The sequence below is a fragment of the Microcaecilia unicolor genome, chromosome 1 (genome assembly GCF_901765095.1).
Source record: "Microcaecilia unicolor chromosome 1, aMicUni1.1, whole genome shotgun sequence".
Taxonomy (NCBI): Eukaryota; Metazoa; Chordata; class Amphibia; order Gymnophiona; family Siphonopidae; genus Microcaecilia; species Microcaecilia unicolor.
In genome coordinates, this window is record NC_044031.1 from 591,255,172 (window position 1) to 591,277,854 (window position 22,683).

At 39.4% G+C, this 22,683-nt stretch overlaps 1 protein-coding gene across 4 annotated transcripts in view; it reads left to right on the forward strand.

Moving 5' to 3' along the window:
- Window positions 1-22,683, forward strand: part of EFR3A (EFR3 homolog A) — a 384,301-nt gene that overhangs the window by 340,776 nt on the left and 20,842 nt on the right. For all 4 annotated transcript variants that reach the window (XM_030219255.1, XM_030219247.1, XM_030219262.1 and 1 more), the window contains 4 exons: window positions 2,608-2,683; window positions 9,430-9,591; window positions 14,578-14,709; window positions 21,414-21,481. In XM_030219255.1, coding sequence (XP_030075115.1) covers window positions 2,608-2,683; window positions 9,430-9,591; window positions 14,578-14,709; window positions 21,414-21,481 — 438 coding nt within the window. The remainder of the gene's footprint in view (window positions 1-2,607; window positions 2,684-9,429; window positions 9,592-14,577; window positions 14,710-21,413; window positions 21,482-22,683) is intronic.

Consider the following 22,683-nt stretch of genomic DNA (forward strand, 5'->3'; position numbering starts at 1 on the left):
GCTCAAGGAGCGGGGAGCATGTCGGGAAGCAAGCCCGTCGAGACCTCGGAAGTTGGGGTCTCTGAACCGGCTAAGGAGGGGCTTCCTTCTGATACAGTGACACTCCAGGATGGGGTTTCCCCTGAAAATCTGAGCCTCTTAGTTACCTCTTCAGTTGCCGGGTTGAACTTGTCAGGATTAGAGACAATATCTAGACCGTCAATGGTGAGTGAAACACGGCCTAGACCTGATACAACTTTACAACCATTGGTAAGACCTGCAAAGGTAATGTTTGAGTCCTTATGGTTGGCTAGATGAATGCCTCAATGATTGAAACAATTCAATCTCGACTAACCCATCAGGAGAATAGTTTGAAAGATTGTGAATTATCTTTATCCCAGGTAAAAGAGGTAGAACATAAACTGCTACAAGATGCAAATACAGTTCATCGAAAATTGGAGAACTTAGAAAATAGAGCTAGATCATTAAACTTGAGACTATTAAATTTTCCATCTGTTAAACTAAGCTCCCCACGGGATGTATTCCATAAATGTTTAAAAGAAGTTTTCCAATACTCTGAAACTGGGCTTCCTCCATTACAAAAGCTTTATTATTTACCAATTTCCTCTACTCGGGAAGCTAGATTACAAGGTGAAGAGGTGGCTGACTCATCTTCTGATAGCTTAAATGTTTCAGCTCTTTTAGAGAGGTCACAAGAAGAGGTGGATTTTCGTGCCACCTTACTGGTCTCTTTTGTATTTCTTCAAGATCAGGAAGCTTTGTTAAGACTTTATTTGAGACAATCTGCTTCAGTTACTTTTATGGGAGAAAAGATTCAGATATTTCCTGACGTTTCCAGATGGACACAGAAAAGAAAGAAGACGTTTCTAGCTATGCGGCAGGAAGCTTTGAACTTGGGTGCTAAATTTCAGTTAAGGTTTCCATGTAAATGCGTAATACAGATTGATAATGTTTTCATTTTTTTGATCCTTCACAACTTCGTTCTTTTTTGGACGCAAGAGCTCCTAAAACCTGACTTGTAACGACCTCTGGACTTTTTAAAGAGTTTAGATGCAGTTAATTAAACCTTGCTTTCCTATTTTCTTTTTCTTTTTTTGTATACCTCCTTTCGGGTTATGGTGTATTGATCAGTCTCCCTCCTAATGGACTAATGCCTGTAAAAAAATTGGTAAAAGAGGGAATTATCCCTAAATATTTTCCGTTGTATTTCTTGGCACATAACTTGACAAAGTCATCTTTGGTGAATTATTGTAAACTGTTTTAAATTTTAAGGAAAAAGAAAAAAAAAAAAGAAAAATGCCATGTCGGGCTCACAGAAGTGCCAAAGACAACATGTTCTTGATTGTTCCTATATAAAATAGGTTCTGTGAATAATCTCCAGTAGTGCAAAAATGCTGATGTACCGAGTTATACCTGCTCTAAGGCATGTGCAACTTTTTCCATGTATTCTGCAGTTATACTCAAGCGTCTTGCAGGTCCACCCAAATGCTGCCTCTAGGAATGCCTGTGTGGAGTCCACTTAACAGTATGCATGCTGTTGTGGGCATGTGTACATCTATGTGTGTGTATACCTACACAGTTTTATAGCAAACATTTCCCACTTGTAAAACATGCTTTACATGCAAGAAATGCTTTATTAATTTACCCCCTAGAAGACCATTTTACTTTATTTTACAACATACTTCACCAAAGCAGCTTGAAACTTTACGTTTAAAAAAATAATAATCATTAAATAATACAATATACATAAAATTAAGCAAAAACACATACAAAATAATGATAAACCACCTAATCTACAAACTAGTCTTTAAAAAATCTTTTCCTCATCTTTCTCCCTCTTTTCTTTCCTTATGTAAACTCCAAACACCATCACTTCAAATAAATCTTACACTTAAGAATATTATTTTTGAAAGCTCCAAGCTTTCAACTGTTGAATTAAAATATGAAAACTTTTTAAAATCCATTGGAATCTCATTCCACAGTTTAGATCCCATATAACTAAATGTATGAGAAGATGTTGATACATATTTGATTCTGTTAGGTATTTGGAAAAAAATATTTTGAGATGAATGCAATGACCTAGAAGGTTCATAAGGTAACAACTCTCTTAAATATAATGGACTGTTTTGAAAATTAATCATATGATAAACTTGTTCAACACTCAAAAGGCAACCAATGTGAATTTCTAAGGATGGTGTAACATGATTTGATGATTTTTTTTATTATTATTGTATAACTGTATCTTTTTAGCTAATATTTAGGCAAACCACAATAAAGAGAAATGCAGTAATCCACTCTCAGTGTTATAAAAGCATGAATCAAAGTTGCCAAATCCTCTATTTAATAAATCTCGCACTCTCCTCAAAAACCTTAAATTGGCAAAAGAAGTTCTAACCACTATGGAAGTCTGGTCTTTAAATTCTAATTTATAATCCAGCCAGACTCCTAAGTTTCTTATCAATACTTTTTCCTGTTCCAATTAAAACATAAAAGTGAATAATAATTTTAATTGCTGAGGGTAGTGTGTCAACATCTATTTTGCTAATCGTGGCAATTATGGTCAAGGAAAGTTACTTTTCACCTGATATGTTATGTTGATTGTTTTAGAATTATACCTGAAGTGTCTGATCTAAAGATAAAAAGAGAAAAAATATCGAAGCAAGATGTCAGTTTCATGAAAAAGGTAAGCACATTCTTGTAGAGGTTAGTCTTATATAATAAAGTAAGTTTGAAAAACTTCCTGACGGTGTTCCTGCAATCTGTTCCTTCAAAATCAGTAGAACTGTGGAACTGCTATAGTTAACCAGCATGAAAGCTTGGTACTGTTTACTTTCTTCTCCATTTGAATTTACCACAATATAGTATATTTGATTCAGCTTATTACCTGCTAATCTGGGATAAATAGTAATCCATCACAGTAAGTAGCTTCTCTGCATTCCATTACTATGAGCATAAATATATTGGTATATTATTACCCTAAAAAGCTGGGATTTAGCTCATCTTTGTACAGTGTATGATGTCATATGTGACATTATTACTAGGGTGCACTGTTCAGATTTGGAAATTGATCTGTATTCCCTGTTCCTACCCATTATAGTATGATGACAAAGTACAAGTAGGCAAAAGAGCATAAAGGTAACATAGTAACATAGTAGATGACGGCAGAAAAAGACCTGCACGGTCCATCCAGTCTGCCCAACAAGATAACTCATATTTGCTGCTTTTTGTATGTACCCTACTTTGATTTGTACCTGTGCTCTTCAGGGCACAGACCGTATAAGTCTGCCCAGCACTATCCCCGCCTCCCAACCACCTGCCCCTCCTCCCAACCACCGGCTCTGGCACAGACCATTTTGCTGGTTAGTATATTCTTAGGGATAAATAGCATTCTGGGGTTACCTGTGGTATATGTCACCCATAATAACACTGTTGCCCAAATGAAGAATTTCAATAGAACTATTTAAAGAAGCTTCAAAAGAGACACCACATACTGTCTGAGTGGGCTGTTGCTAGGGAGATTCCTGAAACCTGCCAGTCTGAGTAGTGAGTAAAGAACAGGCCAGAAGATCAAGAATAGTCCAGGTGCCTTCTGTTTTCTTGTCATTGGGAGGAGACAGTGGCAGCACTTAAAACTTGGGCCTGCAGTAGCTGACAGAGCATGCAGTATGTGAGTGAACTGTCACTGGACAGACTTCTGGTGTTTCCTGGTCTAGGAGCTGAGTAAAAGAGACAAGACTAGAAGATCATGGGCAAGTTAGGCACCCCTATGCTGAGGTTATTGAGAGATGCTGGCAGCAGAATTGAAAATCTCATCCAGTGGTATGTGGTGACATATGTTTGACCAAAGGGGTATACTTTTTTGCTGCTACTGAGTGATCTTACTGAATATTTACAGAAAGGAGGAAGATCAAGTTGCAATACATGAAAAGTGAAAAGTCCAATTCTATGCAAGGGCCTATAGATTTTTATTCTGTGGGCCATGTTCTGGTATGCCAAAAATGCAGGTAACCAGTCCTCCTCAGACATCTGGGGTTTCTTTAAACTATGACGTAAGGACACTACCGTTCCCCCTTTTGAATTGAAAAGGGTCTCTTCTGTTGTTGACTGGTTTATTTGGGGAAATATCAAGGCATGATTTCTTCCTTATTACCTACTAGTGTCTACTATTAAAGACTCTGCCTTGGGGGGGGGGGGGGGGGGGGGGGGGGCATTGGTTCTCTTCCCCAAAGTGGTTTAACTTTCATTTTGAGGTGGGGCTCCTCCTGTAGGGGCTAAAGTATTTTTAGTTAATAGAGCATCATTGTATCTCAGACAGAGGTACTTATTCAGGAATTTAGAACATAAATTTTCTAAACAGACAGTGGTCAAATTAGAAAATCATCATAAAAGGATTGGCCAAGTTGGAGTCTCTGGTGGCATCTCTATATGTTACAGGTCTGGTACATATTAAAGATAGTTTGACAATGCATCATCAGAGTTAGCCACAAGTAGAACTGAGGCCATAAACATGTGATTTTTAAAATTTTTGAAGGCCTCAATTACTGTTTCCATTAGAAATGTTGAGAAAATGTTTTCATGAACTTCTGCTAGTATCTCTAAAAGGGTATTATATTTCTTCATCTAGTGTGGTGCAGAATCAGACCAAGGGTTAGTTTGGACATGTCGGTAATGTCTGGTACCCTAGAACGTTTTGAGGACAGTCCAAAGATAAGGCCTCCAAAAGAGCCACTCCTTTGGTCTGCTTTTCATTAGAACTTGACAAGGCTTTGGTATTTTTGTTGGAAAGAGGTCATTTTTGATGGCCAAAAACGTTTACCTGTGATGATATTAAGAATGTATTATGAAAATGATAGGACCCCCAGCTCAGAAGGGAATATCAAGAGTTAAGCATTAAAAATGTGAAATTGAGATAATTTTAAGACAGAGCAGGACAGATGCATTTAACCTAGTTACAGTTTACTGATACTTGCTGAATTAACAGTTTCAGCAAGCTTAAGGAAGTGAAAGCGAAATATGTAGATGTCTGAGCGTGGAAATATAATGTGGAATAATGTATATTAGTTCCTTATTCCTATAAATGTTAATGATCTTTACTGGAATGATAATGATCTTTACCAAAATAGCTAGTAGCTGTCTGACCTTTGTTCTGTAGAATGCTGATAGTTGAATATGATCTTCAACCAATTAGCATCTATATCTTGTACTGTTTATACCATATATCAAATCATGTATATTGTATACCTGCTGACTCTGTGACTTAATGCATTCCTTTAGTTAATAAAATGGAGCAGAGAGATGGAAAGAGTTGAGACAGTTCTGGATGCACTGCCTGATTGTAGGTGTGACCCTCTTCTCTCCCCCAAAGGCCTTTGATCTATATTTTTTTATTTATTAGTGGGGTGCATGTGGATTTCTTCCCCTTGGCCTCCTAGAGTTAAAAATAAAAGGCCAGGTATGTTCCTCTTCTGGGTGGGATCCCAGGCAATCAGCTGTTCCTGAATATCTCCAAACTAACAAGCTGAGAGGAGAAGTTTTCTCCACATCAGGTGTAATGTTAGCTTTTGGTGCAGCTTTCTTCTTGAGATTTTGATGTAAATGTTTTCACTTTTTATAAAAGGAAAATTTATGGGTTTTTTGGATCCTCTTCATTTGGAGAATTTTCTTATGGGGAAAATATGTAGTGGGTTAGGTGTACAGTTTAAGGCAATATGACTTTGAATTGGGTGCTATGGGTCATACTAGATAATAGATCAGCTCTTTTGTTATGGTGGGAAGTAAAGGAAAAGAGATACCTGGTCCACATTAAGGATTACAATAACTCCAGCCACAGGAGCCAACTTTTTAAGGTGATTGGGAGTTCTAAGCCCACAACAAATTACCGTTCATTAGACACAGTGAAAGAGTGGCCAATCCAGGTCACAGATACCCGGCAAGATCCCAAAAATGTACAAAACATTTTATACTGCTTATCCCAGAAACTGGATTTTCCCCAAGTCCATTTAATAACAGTCTAAGGACTTTTCCTTTAGGAAGCCGGCCAAACCTTTTTTAAACTCCGCTAAGCTAACCGCCTTTACCACATCAGATTTCTGTCCATACAAAACTTCCTGGTCTGGGTGGCTGTACTTAAAACCTGAAAAGTCACCATTGATGCTTGAGGGTTGACAAAATGGTCTAGTAGGTCATCAGAAAATGCTGAAATTTTGAATTCCTGATGTCCTAAATGCACTCCCTCTACCTCCACATTGTGTAAGATTTCTGTAATCGATGGATCTAAAAATATTGCAAATAGGGGGAGGAGGGTCATCCCTGTCTGGTTCCTCAGCATATATTAAATGATTGCAGTTGTATTCCATTAACCAATATAACTGCTTGAAGATTGGTATACTGAGCCTTAATGGCATCACATGTAGTTTCTTGAATGCCATATACCTCTAGCACCCCAATTAAAAAATCCAAATGTACTCTATCAAATGCCTTTTTGGCATCAAAGCTTACCAGTAAAGAAGGTTGCTTGCTATGGCAAGCTACTTTGAGAAATGTTAAAATAGCTCTAATGTTTTTAACTGCAGTGTGACCCTGAACAAAACCTACATGCAATTCTGCTATCAAGGAGGGAAAAATCTATGCTAACCTATTTGCCAAAATTTTGGAAATAATTTTATTTCAAAATTCAATAAAGAAATCAGCCTATAAGAGGTGGGAAAAGAATGATCCTTGTCTGTTTTTAACAAGACAATAATTTGGGCTAACACTAAAGAGTCTGGCAGTTTTTCTTGTGCTTTAATAAGTAAGGGCAATACTTTCCAGAATTATTTTGTAAAATTCAGCTTTAAAGCCGTCAGGCCTCAGGGACTTACCCATTGTGCTTTGCCTAAAGGCCAAGTACAGTTCATGTATTGATAGTGGAGGAGTGGCCTAGTGGTTAGGGTGGTGGACTTTGGTCCTGGGGAACTGAGGAACTGAGTTCGATTCCCACTTCAGGCAGCTCCTTGTGACTCTGGGCAAGTCACTTAACCCTCCATTGCCCCATGTAAGCCGCATTGAGCCTGCCATGAGTGGGAAAGCGCGGGGTACAAATGTAACAACAACAAATGGGCACATTTAACAATACTCTTATCTGTTTCTGTAGTTTTAGGAAGATCCGTACTATTTAGATAAACCAACAACATAGTACAGAATGCAAAAAGTGCCTATATTTCAGTATATTATCATAGCTTCACATTTGAAAATACATACCAATGTAGCACAACTGAATTAGAATTAAATATCTTGAAATGTTTGACTCAAGAAGTAACTATGTACCTGCACAGTACATAAGTACATAAGTAGTGCCATACTGGGAAAGACCAAAGGTCCATCTAGCCCAGCATCCTGTCACCGACAGTGGCCAATCCAGGTCAAGGGCACCTGGCACGCTCCCCAAACGTAAAAACATTCCAGACAAGTTATACCTAAAAATGCGGAATTTTTCCAAGTCCATTTAATAGCGGTCTATGGACTTGTCCTTTAGGAATCTATCTAACCCCTTTTTAAACTCCGTCAAGCTAACCGCCCGTACCACGTTCTCCGGCAACGAATTCCAGAGTCTAATTACACGTTGGGTGAAGAAAAATTTTCTCCGATTCGTTTTAAATTTACCACACTGTAGCTTCAACTCATGCCCTCTAGTCCTAGTATTTTTGGATAGCGTGAACAGTCGCTTCACATCCACCCGATCCATTCAACTCAGTATTTTATACACTTCTATCATATCTCCCCTCAGCCGTCTCTTCTCCAAGCTGAAAAGCCCTAGCCTTCTCAGCCTCTCTTCATAGGAAAGTCGTCCCATCCCCACTATCATTTTCGTCGCCCTTCGCTGTACCTTTTCCAATTCTACTATATCTTTTTTGAGATACGGAGACCAGTACTGAACACAATACTCCAGGTGCGGTCGCACCATGGAGCGATACAACGGCATTATAACATCCGCACACCTGGACTCCATACCCTTCCTAATAACACCCAACATTCTATTCGCTTTCCTAGCCGCAGCAGCACACTGAGCAGAAGGTTTCAGCGTATCATCGACGACGACGACACCCAGATCCCTTTCTTGATCCGTAACTCCTAACGCGGAACCTTGCAAGACGTAGCTATAATTCGGGTTCCTCTTACCCACATGCATCACTTTGCACTTGTCAACATTGAACTTCATCTGCCACTTGCATGCCCATTCTCCCAGTACAAGAAGACCAATATAGGTGTATAAAAAAGGAAAAAAATGGTTGTATCATTTATCTGTGAACAATTTAGACCTGTTTCACAGCAATGAGTAGTAATATCAATAAACGTTCTGTCTGACACTGAGCCATCAAAACTTCATTAATCAAATAATGTCAAATGGCCTTGCCTACTTTTTAGCTTGGCACCACGTGACCTCCAAATATCTACAATTTTAAAAAACTTCTATTTTTATTTTTGTTTTCCTTATCAAACTTTTTCAATCTCTGATTGTGTCCTCTTCTGGCTCTCATTTTCATGGCCTTTCATTTTTCTCTTTACCTTTTTCTGTCTCTATGTATCTTTTAAATCATTCTGTCATATTACCTTTCTCTATTCTTCTCTCCATCTCACCCCACAGTTTACACCTCACATGTTTCTATTTTTCCTCAGTCTCATTCCTGTATCCCACCTCTCTCACCCTCCAGTTTTCTCTCCTCTGTATGTGTCTCCTTCTTTCTGACCCCTTCTTTTTCCATCTGTATTTTATTCCTCCTCCCTCAAACTTTTCTCTCTGCTCCCTATTTCTCCATATTTGTTTCTTCTCATCCCACTTTCTCCTTATTCAGCCTAGTTTTTCTCTAATTTAAGCTGGTTTCCTGAACTTTCCTTTTGCTTTTTGCTTCCATCTCTTTCATACACATAATTCAGCTTTTCTTTCTTGTCCAGCTTAAACTTGTACCCAGCATTTCTTCATCTGTCTCCTTTCTCTGCCAGTTCATCTCTTCCATCTCTCTTTATCTATCCCTACTTTCCCATCCATCCCTCTTGTACCTTCCCCATCTTGTTTTTTCTCCCTCATGCAAAGCCTTCCTTGTTGATGTATTTCACCATCTCTGTTCTGTCCCTATAGCTCACCCTTCCTCTCTTCTCTCTCTCTATATGTTGCCATTTATTTCATCTGGTTAGCTATAGGTCTACACATTTTTTATTTATGGTCCCTAAAAGCAATAGAAAAGCTAATATCACAGTCAGAGTGTGCTATGTGAACAAAGACAATTGAATCAGTTTTGCTTCTAGGTTAATAACATTTTGAATAAAGTATGTGGTAAATGGCAGAATGTGTTTCTTCAAACAGCATTTACAATGTTTCAAGCTCCATTCAGTTTCAGTCCCATCGACAGAAAAATATCAGATAATTTGACAGTAATTTCTCCTTGTTTTAAGCACGGGCAGCAATTATACAGACATATCTACCTGGGCTGCAAAGAAGAAGACAATGTCCAAAAGAACTTTGAATTACTCTACACTGCTTTAGCACTGTTAACTATTGAGCTAGCCAATGAAGAAGTGGTTATTGACCTCATTCGGCTTGCCATTGCATTACAGGTATGTTATTTTAGGATCATTGTGTAAGTTTGTTATACTGGAATCCTCTTTCCCAATTTTAACATTACATTTTCTGTTATATGATTAAAAGTAGTGCTCTGTCATTTTTCCCTCTATCTGTCTTTGAAATTTTCCATTTAAGAATTTTTCATTGAGTATCCAAAAATGTTTTTTAAATATCATAAAACTGCATTTTATTGAGAATAGTTATGGATGTAGTGTAGTACATTAGTAACCCGTTCACATTGAACATCACAATGGGAATTAAGAAGTCCATATTGGGACGTCAGTTTCCCTGGTATTATACAAAAGGCTTTGTCAAATGTGGAACCTTTTGTAAAATGCTATAATGAAGTTTAGGAGAGCATGTGTATCTGCTGTCCTTTTTCACCCAAGTTTTCATGTCTGAAGCTTTTTAAAGCTACTGCATCCTACAGCAATGATTCTCTCCTTCATACCACCACCCTTTGACCTCCCCCCCATGACATCAGTAGTAGTCATCCTTCTCCTGCCCCAAAACATGATTACTAGCCATCTCCCTCCCCCCCGACCTCTCGACATGATTAATAGCCGTCTCCACCCTCCCCAGACCTTTCCCAATATCACTAATAGCCATCTGTACCCCAAACCCCTTTCAGCATCTATAGTATCAATCTCCCTGACCCCCCCCCCCCCCCCCAACATCACTAATGGCCATCTCTTCCAAACCCAACTGCACTCCACGAACAAACTCAACATCCCAACTAAAAGGGGAAGGTTAGCATAATTTAAACCAGGGGTTTTCAGTCCTCAGGACATACCTAGCCAGTCAGAGTTTTAGGATAAGCCACAATGAATATGCACAAGATAAATTTGCATGCACTCTCTCAGTTGTATGTAACATGTTCATTGTGGATATGCTGGAAACCTGACTGGCTAGGTGTGCCCCAAGGACTAGGTTGTGAACTCAAAACAAGGCACATTCTTCCCTGGACAACAATCTTTCTTACAGACTTTTTCCATGTGTAGAGCTGTACTGAATAGCATATTTTACTATTCGGCCAAATGCAAATAATTAAAAATATTATTTGGCTGAATTGGACATTGAGCTTTTACATAACAAATAATAAAAGAAGCAACGCTAAATCAGAGAACAAGTGTTTATTTCAGTAGGAATTAGCACAGTAGAGCCCCAGATTATTCGTATTCGAAATTAAATCACTATTTGGCCGAATACGAATAATGTATTCAAGGCACTATTTGGGGCCGAATTGAATACGAATATTTGGTACAGCCCTAGTGTCAGCAATGGTATGTAAGACAGCAACTTTAAGAATCTTATAAATTCTTGAGGCTTTCTTAGGGGCATCAACAAGGGACTTACAGAATAGTTCAAGGTCAGATTTCTGATGTATCATTAACAAATTAATGGTAGAATTCTTTATAAAATCTCTTAACTGCTGTAAATAGTATTTAGGTAATAAGCCAAATTCTTGCAGAAGGGTTTCAAAGATTTTAAATTGGAGCAACTTTCCATTGGACCATTCATTCCTATTTTGCCAGTTTGACCAATGAATAACCTCATTTAAAAATTTTAACTTTGTGTTCCACCAAAAAGGATAATCATTGGAGGCCAACTGGGATATATCCAGGTACCTTGAAACAAACTGAATTCTTTTCTAAATGAGATAGGAAAAACAAGAATGCTGGAAATCTGTAAAGTGCCAAGAAATAGAAAGAACTTAAAAAGCGACATCAATGGAAGTACCCCAGAATAAAATGACACACCGGGAATTGTGGAAGAGATAGTTAGCTCCAGTCTGCAATCCCCATTGTGCTGCTTCTCTTTCTCCATAATACCTTCGGCCCAGCATCCTAAGTACATAAGAATAGCTGTACTAGGTCAGCCAATAGTCCATCTAGCCCAGTATCCTTCTTCCAACAGTGGCTAATTCAGGTCACAAGTATCTGACAGAACCCCAAACAGTAGCAAGATTCGTGCTGCTGATCCCAGGGACAAGCAATGTCTTTCCCCAAGCATATCTCAATAGCATATTATGGACTTTTCCTCCAAGAACTTGACCAAACCTTTTTTTAAAAAAAAACAGATACGCTAACTGCTGATACCACATCCTGTCAATAAGTTCCAGAACTTAACTATTTGTTGAATGGAAAAATATTTCCTCCTGTTCGTTTTAAAAGTAATACCATGTAGCTTCCTTGAGTGTCTCCTAGTCTTTGTACTTAAAAATATCGATTTACATGTACTTGTTCTATACAACTTAGTGTTGTGTAGACCTCTATCGTAACCCCCCCCCCCCCCCCCCTCAGCTGTATCTTTTCTAAGCTGAAGAGTGCTAACCCTTTTCTCATATGATAGGAGTTCTAAACCCCTAAATCATTTTGGCTGCCCTTTTTTGATCCTTTTCTAATTCTGATATATCTTTTTTTAAGATACGGCAACCAAAATTACACACAATACCTGAGGTGAGGTTGCACCATGCAGTGATACAGAGGCATTATAATATTCTTTGTCTTATTTTCTATCCCTTTCCTAATAATTCCTAGCGTTCAGTTTGCGTTTTTGTCTGCTGCCACACACTGGGCAGAAGATTTCAGGATATTGTTCATGACACCAAAATCTTTTTCTTGGATGCTGACTCCTAGGATGGAATCTAGCATCAGGTAACAATGATTTGGATCATTCTTCCCAGTGTATATCACTTTGTATTTGACCACATTAAATCTCATCTGCCATTTGGATGCCCAGTTTTCCAGTTTCCTAAGGACTTCCTGCAATGTTTCACAGTCCGCATGGGTTTTAACAAACAACTTTGTTTTAACAACAGTTTTGTGTTGTCTGCAAATTTAATCACCTCACCTGTTCCCATTTCCAGATCATTAATAAATATTTTATATAGCACCGGCCCCAGTACAGATTCTTGGGGCACTCCACTATTCACCCTCCTTCACTGAGAGAACTGGCCATTTAACCTACCCTTTGTTTTCTATCCATCAACCAATTCTTTATCCACAACATAGCATTGCCTCCTATCCCATGGGTTTTTAATATTTTTCAGGAGTCATAAGGGACTTTATCAAACATTTTCTGAAAATCTAGATACCCCTACCTCAGTCTAATTTGCCTGGTAATTAAACCACTTCCCTTCTATCCCCTCTTTTTTTCTTCTCTTACCCCTTTGTTGGCCTTATCCTCTGCTTTCTGTTTTATCTTCCCACCTTTTCCCATAACCATATCTTTGCCTTCACTGGATGGTGGATGTCTGGAATGCCCTCCTTTGGGAGATGGTGGAGAGAAAAACAGTCACAGAATTCAAGAACACATGGGATAAGCATAAAGGATTCCTATTTTGAAATAACAGAATCAAAACATAGCTAGATAGGTACGGTTGGACTGGAACAGGCTTCAACGGCATATCCAGTAGTTGAAAATTAAGCCAATGTCAGGCATATTTCTAAGATCTGTGCTCTGAAAATGGCAAGGACAGCTTAAGTGTGCATATGTTATCATATACTAGGAGTTTGTTTTGTTGGGCAGACAGGGTGGACCATGCAGGTGTTTATCAGCCATCATCTACAACAGTACTATGTAAGTGGCATAGCCAGGGGTTGGCTCAGACCCATCCAAAATTGGTTCACGTTTGCTGCAGCTGGTGGGTATCCCCAAGCCCTGCCAACTGAAGAACCTCCTTTTCCCGTGGCAGAGCTCTTTCCAAGCTTGGCAGCCAACAGCAGTGTCTCCTAACTGCTGCTGACACCCCACACATGTACAGAAACTAAGCATGCATGGTGCGCTAGCGTTGACTCAGGGACACTGCTTCCAGCTGCCAAGCTTGGAAAGAGTTTTGGCCACCAGAGGAGGAGGTCCTCATTTGGCAGGGCATGGGGGTCCCTGCCAACTCAAGCATCTTCGTTTTGCATTGGGAGGGCAGAGGAAACTTTGTGCCTGCCCATATTTTAACATCTGGCTTTGCCACTGTTCTGCGTGGCATCTCACCCCTTCCCTCCTTCCACATTTTCCTTATCCATTTCCCCCACATTCTTTCTTTTCCTTGCTCTCTCTTAAGTTGTACCCATCTTTCTCCTCTTATTATCAGTTTGTCCTTATCCCACGCTTGAGTTTGGAGTAATAGGAATTGTTAGCACTAATATTTTAAATATATATCCACAAACCAGAGAATCTTGAACAAACAAACTGAGTAAGATGTTGAGAGACAGGAATGGATTCCTGCTGCTCAAAACAGGAAGGAGATGGGAGGAAGAAAGAAGCTGAAAATTGTAGAGGGAGAGAAAAAGAAGGCTGGGAATGTTGGGAGGAAAAAAAAGGCTGTAGAATGTGAGAAAGTTTCAAGATGATAAATGAAAAAGAAAGGAACGTATTAAGATGGAAGTCAAAAGGAATGGAAAAAAGATTTTGAGGAAGGACAAGGTGACTCTTAGGGCTTGATTCATCAAGGTCATCTGCCATTAACCCAAAATGGGAAAGGTAGCCTTAATAAGTGAGGCTTTTAAAGAAATTGGGAAATAAGAGGTTGCAGTTAGAGAGAGATAAAATGAGAGTAGGATTGAAGAAGGAAAAGGAAGAACAAGGAGAATCCTATGCAAAAATTTTAAATGTAAACTATTCCCTGCTGATATCAAAATTGGGACCAATTGAAGTGTATATTACATTTACTAGGAAAGCACTAGTGATGAGACAAAAGAGAGAATGTTTTTCTAGCAGTATCCACCATACTTAAGTTAATCAAGTTTCAGAATGTGCGTTTTTCTTCCTTGATTCACTGTTTTTTTTTTTGTAGCTGTTTTCTTTTTTCTTCTTCTCTGTTTGAAATGCTTAAAAGGAAATATGTACAAACTGCTGGGGGAGGGGGTTGTATGTACATGTGCATGAAATGGCTATTTCAATAAAATCTAAAACACAAAAGAGAATAATTAATATTGTAAATACAGATCCTTTAAGTTAATTTTGCTTCTTGTTGTTTGAAGGACATGGCCATCATTAATGAGGATAACCTGCCAATGTTTAATCGCTGTGGTGTAATGGCACTAGTTGCAGCCTACTTAAACTTTCTGAGTCAGATGATTGCAGTCCCTGCCTTTTGCCAACATGTCAGCAAGGTACAACATTATGAACCATAGAGTTACTGCATGTGGGTTTTTTTTAATTGTTATTGCAAATAAAATCATTATGTTAAATGGAATAAATTGCCTTATGAATAGTGTCTACCAAAGTCCATAGAAAAAATTCTCTTGGACTTAAATGGAAGGAAACTTACGGCATACTCCTATACCAGACTCTGCAGTGCAGAAATCTGTGATTTTCAACTTGGATAATAGTGTTTAAATTAACTGAGTCATTGTTAAAAGGAAAGAGAAAGGGCTATCTTGAATTTAGCTAGTTACTGGATCAGTGGAGGAGTGGCCTAGTGGTTAGGGTGGCAGACTTTGGTCCTGAGGAACTGAGTTCAATTCCCACTTCAGGCACAGGCAGCTCCTTGTGACTCTGGGCAAGTCACTTAACCCTCCATTGCCCCATGTAAGCCGCATTGAACCTGCCATGAGTGGGAAAGCGTGGGGTACAAATGTAACAAAAAAAAAAATACAGAGCATAATTTTACTAAAAGGGACAGCATGCCAAACAAACCTGATCAATTTGACTGGATGACAAGAGATTTAGATCAAGGGCAAGTGGTGGATGGTGATATAAATAGATGTTAGGCCTTTAAGACTATCATACACAGGAAACTCATAAATAAACCCAGCATCCTAGGAGGTGCGTCCTAAGATAGTAAACTCATTGAGATACTGGTGGAATAATAGGTAGCAAAGCATAATGATGAGTTAATCCAAGGAAAGTTAAATTATTAGTGGAGTTGTCTCGGGTCTATCCTGGGTCAAGTTCTGTTCAGTACTTTCTAAAATGATTTGCAGAGAAGTTAGAAAGACAAGTTTGTATTTTTTTTAGATGATACTAAGATCTTCAACAGGTTGGACATTCTAGCTAGACTATAAAAAATGCAAAGCAGACTAAGGAAGCTTGAAGAATGGATTAGAATAAGTAAGACATTGCAAAAATATGTAGAGGCATACAATCCAAGGAAGTAAAACATCAGTGGAGTGAGGCATTGATATGCACCAAACAGTAGAGAAATTTCATGGTAAGGAAATCTGATGAGCTGAAAGTTGTAAAACAGAATGAAAAAGATGGTGACCACGTTCAAGGTAATGCTATAGGATGTAGTAAAATGCAGGAAGCAGTTCTCTGAACTGCAGTATATAAATGTGAATGAATGACTAAGTAAATAAAAATGTTGACATGTCTCTGTACAGTTGATTAGTGAAATCTCATCTGAATATTATGTTGCATTATGAATATAGATAGAGAAGATGCAGTCTATAAAAGGACCACCAAAACATTTTGCAATCTCAACTTTAAGCCCTACAAAAGAACACTTAAGGACTGTTTGCTTTTTGTGTTATTGATTGTACCTTTTAGGTATCTGAATCTATCATAAAGCTATTCCCCTAAGGGAATAGGTGGAAGGACTTCCAGCTGTGATATACCTTAGGGGAATGGCTTTATGATAGATTCAGGTACCTAAAAGGTACAATCAATAACACAAGAAGCAAACAGTTTTTACTGAAAATTAAGTTATTGAACAAGAAGTCATCACATGAGGCTTAAAAGGATTAGTAGAAGGAAGGAATTGTTTCTCAAAAAGGATGGTAGATGCATAAAATAGCAGACCAGTGGTTGTGGAGGCAAAAAGAGTAACATAATTCAAGAAAGGATGACATTTTGGAAAGATGGATTCAAGTTCTTAATCAGATTAATTTAGGTCGGCTAGGATGCTCAATTGAGTTATATCAACCAAGAGAAAGTAAATAGGGTGGTTTTGCATTGGTGATTAAACAAAAATGTTCACATCGGTTCAGGTTCACTTACAGCAAGGGGTGGGAGTGGAATCCCTCTTTATTTAGGACTAGGGGATTTATAGATATTTCTTCTCTGTTGAGCTTCAGAGAACTTAGTCTTCTTTTGGATAATGTGGTTAATCTGATCATTGTTACCATGTTCTAAGTTAGTGATCAGGAGGGATTTTAGTATCCATTGGTACATGCCAGAAAAAAATTATTAAGGTTGTCAATGAGCTCTGTATACATGATGGAATTTAATAGGTTGATAAGCAAGCCTCACATCAGGCAGAACATTCATTAGATGTAGTGTACCTCTGATACTGTTTGGAGGCTGGATCTAAGCAAAGCAGAAGTACAGGGGAGGTAAAAAGAGAAGGTAGAGAGGTCTCTTCAATCCTGACATTACATTTGATGCATTTGCAATCAATGTTTTCAGCAGCTTTAGTTGAGTAGGTGGTTGCCATCATAAACATCAAGGTGGCAGAAGTGATGCAAGAGTTGGCAACAATGGAACTGGACTCAGTTTATGGAGACGGGGAAATGGGTCATGGATTTGGTATACCACCTTTCTGTAGTACATCTAAAGCACTTTACATACATTATATGCAGGTACTTTCTCTGTCCCTAGAGGGCTTACAATCTAAGGGGTCCTTTTACCAAGCTGCAGGAAAAAGGGCCCTGCACTAGTGGCAGGGGACATTTTTCCCTTCGCATCAGGGTCTTTTTTACTGCAGCAGGTAGAAAGAACCCAGGCACACATGGCCATGCGATAAGAGAACACTTATCACATGGCCATGCGACAGGGTGCCTTTACATTGTGCAGCGATGCCCAATTACCACCGGGTTACCACCGCACAAACCATTTCCAGGGGTTTTCTTTTCCCCTGGAAATGGCGCATGCTTGGAGCAGGACTACCGCCAGCAGCTGCATTGGGCTGGCGGTAGTACTGGAAGAGCGAGCAGTAAGCCTGCATTGGACTCACCACTGCGCAGTAAAAGGGCCCCTACATTTTTTGTACCTGGGGCAATGGAGGGTTAATCGAAGTGGTGTGCTGGAGCCGGCTCACAAGAGCCGGTTGTTAGATTTTCTGAAATTTTGCGAGCTGGTTGTTGCGCCACTGGGGCAGGAGCAACCCTACGCTCCTGTCCATGCAATCTACACTCTCTCTACTGAGAATGACTGTCATAAGTTTCAGTGGCAATCTTGTGAGATTGCCGCAAAAACTCATTGCAGACATTTTCAGTCTAGAAGGTGGAGACTATATGGGCAGGCGCGTAGGAGGATGACTCCTCACCACTAGACCACCAGGGCTATGTAAGGTAGGCCCGGGGAGTGGGAAGGGGTTTTGATAAACATGCTGCATGAGGGAGAGAAGAGGACAAACTGCGTGGATGAGGAGAGAAGAGGACAAGCTGCGTGGAGGAGAGGAAGAGAAGGGGACAAGCGTGAATGAGGGGGAGAGAAGGGGGACAAGTGCATATGGTTGAGAGGTAGAGAAGAGGACAAGCTACGTGGATGAGGAGAGAAGGGGACAAGTGCATGTGGATGAGGAGAGAGAGCAGGGGACATGTGGATGAGGAGAGAGAGCAGGGGACAAGTGCATGTGGATGAGAAGAGAGAAGGGGACAAGGACATGTGGATGAGGAGAGAGAGAAGGGGACAAGGCATGTGGATGAGAGGGAGAGAAGGGGACAAGTGCATGTGGATGAGAGGGAGAGATGGGACAAGCTGCAAGACCACCCAAACCCTCGTCCACTCGCTGGTTACCTCTTGTCTTGACTATTGCAACCTTCTTCTCGCTGGCCTCCCGCTTAGCCAAAATTCCCTTCAATCTGTCCAAAATTCCGCCGCACGCCTTATCTACCGCGTGAACTGATACTCTCATATCACCCCTCTCCTCAAGTCGCTTCACTGGCTCCCGATCCGTTACCGTATACAGTTCAAGCTTCTCCTATTGACCTTCAAGTGCACTCAATCTGCAGCCCCCCATTACCTCTCTACCCTCCTCTCCCTGTATGTTCCCACCCGTAACCTCCACTCTCAGGACAAATCATTCCTATCTGTACCCTTCTCCACCACCGCTAACTCCAGACTCCGCCCCTTCTGCCTCGCTTCACCTTATGCCTGGAACAGACTTCCCGAGCCCATACGCCATGCGCCCTCCCTGCCCATTTTCAAGTCCTTACTCAAAGCCCATCTCTTCTCCCTTGCTTTTGGCGCCTAACTACCTTCCCCATTCATGATACCTACACTGACTACATAGTTTGTAACCTTTAGATTGTAAGCTCTCTTGAGCAGGGACTGTCCTTCCCCATGTTTAAACTTGTACAACGCTGCGTAACCCTGGCAGCACTATAGAAATGCTAAGTAGTAGTAGTATGTGGATGAGAGGGAGAGATGGAACAAGCTGGGTGTAGATGAGAAAGAAAGAATTGGGACAAGCTGCATGTGGATAAGAGAGGGAGGGAGACTGTCATACATAGAGGGAATGGAAAAGGGAGAAATGCAGAACATAGAAAGGGATGGAGAGGAGAGGGGAACATGCTGCTCATGGATAGGAGGGAAAGGAAAGGGCATATGCTGGTCATGGATGTTTGCTTTTTTGTCAATATATCTTTTCTAATTTTGTATTTAGCGGAGTATGGAAGAAAATGCATTTCTGTTACTTTTACCAGTATTTTCACTGCATATAGAATCTGACTTTCTTGGGGAGGTGTCTCCAGTTTTTGTCTGCATGTTTTTTGTGGCCCCCTATTTTGTATCAGTTGAGGGTCTGTCCATGTTCTGCATGTGCAACTGAGGTGAAGGATTCTGCTAGCATGTGTAGGAATCTGTAACAGTCCAGCTTGTTCCAGTTTCTCAGTACTACTACTACTGTAAATCACTTCTATAGCGCTACCAGTCGTACGCAGTAGTGGATATATTGATACATAGAGTGAAAAATAGTCTCACAGTAAACCATATGTCAGATTTAATGTCAATAAATTTATTGTGAGAAGAATTTTTTAAAAAATTAAAAGATTGAGATGCATGGCAAACATCTTGGATGAGTAGCAAACATAGGTAGACTACAGATACGAATGCAGCAAAAATCAACTAAAGTATTCCGTGAAAATCAATTGGCCATTTGGAATTTACAGTAAAGAATATTGTATGTTTTAATATTATTTCTAAATTGGTTGCTGCCTGCACATATCAATTGTACCAATAGAATGTATAATACTGTTATCTACATATCTAAGCGTGTTTTTAATGGAGAGAGAGCCTCTTGTTAAACATTTACCAGTACATCACTGGTTAATTGACTTGCCACGGGTCACAAGGAGCTATGGTGGGAATTGAATCCAGTTCCCCAGATGCAGTGCAACAGGGAAACCTATCTCACTTTTCTGGGCCTGTATAGAAAAGGCACCTGCTCTTGTCTCAGCAAATTATATTTAAGGGATGGATGGAATGGAAAGTCAGTGCACACTGTCTGATCTTAAGGCCCTACATGGTTTGTAAACTTTCAGACTAGCTGATAAATAAAATGGTGCCCAATTACACAGTGCCATACAAATACAGCACATTGTTTCAGAAGTTATTTTTGTTAGGTATGGTGTGGAATACAAATGTTAAAGTAAAAGCAGTTAAAGTGCAAAGGGTCCATAATTAAGCATAAATGAAAGTAAAGCCAGAGATTTAAGTAAATTGTAGTTTTCTGACAGGAAGGGACAATAGAAAGGTTGGCAGATTAGACAGGAACCAAAAAGCAGAACTGACCAGGAAATATAATGTGCAATAATTTAGTGAAGATAACCTTACATGGCCATGTTTTGGCAAATTGTGCCTGGTCAGAGGTCCTACATCCAGAAGTAAATCCAATTGCTAGATAATAAGGGCACTACACTGTGGTGTCCAGAAGAATCCAAGTATAAAGTGCTCTGTGTATCAACACGTCTGGGGCTTGCAGAGAATATAGTCAAAAGGATTACCTAGGAATTGGATTTTTACTTCTGGATGTTGGACCCCTGGTGGCCTGTTGAGTCATTGTCAATACATTGCTCTGGTTCCAAATTACATTTCCTAGTTGGTTCTGTCTGCTTTTTGGTTTACTGTGCTACTCTGTGGATTTGGTCCTTCTGTTTTTGGTTTCCTGGTAGATTACTACTACTACTTAACATTTCTAGAGCGCTACTAGGGTTACGCAGTGCTGTACAAATTAACAATAAGGACGGTCCCTGCTCGGAAGAGCTTAGATTAGATAGGCCTTGATATCTATTTGTCACAAAGTATGCGTTAGTATCATCTAACTGTGATATGTTGAAATCAGTTTTGAGATAATAAAATTCATCAAAAATACAAATTCCAAATTACTCAAGCAAAGGAAAAAATAGCCTTTTTTTTTTTTCTTTTCATTGGTATCCACAGCAATAGAGTCTGGTAAAGGTGAATATTTCTTGATGTAGAGACCTGTAAACATCAGACATTGGTCATGTTTTAAAACATAATGTAAAACAGCTTTCAAAATAGTATCCCTAAAGTTGAGAGAAATGAACCCCAGTTCTAATGTGCTATACTTCAATATTCAGTTATGAAATAGTGATACTGCAAAAGCAGTTATAGGAGAGGCCGTAATGATGTCTGCACAGCGAGGTTTAAAATATGTTAGTTTTTCTCTAATGTAAACAGTCTTAACATTCTTTGAGTTTTGTAAGCACAGTGATTTATGTAGCAGAATGGAGCATGTTTAGACAATAAATAGGACTCTAATTTTTCTCAATGACCGGTAAAAAAATATAAAATGCTTTGGTGAACTATTTCTGTTCTGTATGTGCTTATCTCAGTTTAAATGTCAAACAATGTTTAGATCCCTTTTCCTTGTGTACATTGAATCTGCAGTAAATATTCATTTGTTTTTTAGGTAATTGAAACTAGAAATGTTGAAGCCCCTTATTTTCTGCCTGAAGTCATTTTTCGAGACAAATACAGGTATCTTGCTTAAAATTGTTTTTGTAACCAGAATGCAATTTTTTTCTCTCCATAAAGGAAAGGTCAAACTACCTGCAAAGCATAAACATAAAATTCTGTTCCATTTTCCCATACCAAAGAACAAAGAAATGTTGACAAGATCATATTATTATAGTAACAATGAAACAAACCGCAAACTCAGAGTATGGAAAAATTGGATTGAAAATGTGGCAACTACACACAGGATCAACCAAAAAGAGCTACTTAGGAAGAAAAGTGGGAGAGGGTAGATGAGATAGAGACGTTTAAATACCTTTGTGCCATAAATTCACAAGAAGCATATGCTTCTCTCATTGAAGGGAAGCTCTGGAATAAGGGGGCCATACGATGAAGATGAACGAGGATAAACTCAGAACTAATCTAGAGAAATATTTACTACTACTTAACATTTCTAGAGCGCTACTAGGGTTACGCAGCACTGTACAATTTAACAAAGAGAGACAGTCCCTGCTCAAAGAGCTTACAATCTAATAGACAAGTGAACGGTCGGTCTGATAGGGGCAGTCAAATTGCCCCCCCCCCCCCCCCCCCCATATAGTTATTTCTACAGATCCTATGAAAAGTGTTAGCTGTGGTGGGGTAAATGGAGTGTACCACATAAGCTGAACACTCATACTGTAAATGGATTCATGCAAACCTTTTTTCCCTTAAACTTCTTAAAGCACAGTATGATGCTGATTTACCATCTCAGGAAGCTTTCAGCTAAACAGTACATCTCACAACTGATAGCACTACTGCACAGCCAAAGCCCAATGTGATGTGTACATCAGGGAGCTTAATGCCATTGTCGGAAGCAAGCAGTGTCAAGCAAAAGATGGCAAGTATGCACAACAATCACATCCCCACAGCAAAGGGCTGCTCTTCGGGTGACACCCAATAGAAATGGAAAATCATTTGCACGGATCTTCTGTTTTTACTTTTTGTACGCAGCCTGGATATGCAAAAAAAAAAAAAAAAAAGTGTTTTACAGAAAAGGACAAACCAAAAGCAGTTTTTTTTTCTGTTTCATTTTAAGGAGCCAACTACTGAAAGTTTGTTCTCCCCATCAGACAAAAATTACACAGGTGATTGTTCAATATATTTATTTGATGAAAAGTTTCCAAAATCGTTGTAGAAAAGAAAAGCAGTCTTAGTCTGCAGCATTTTCCTGTGCTCTCAAGAAG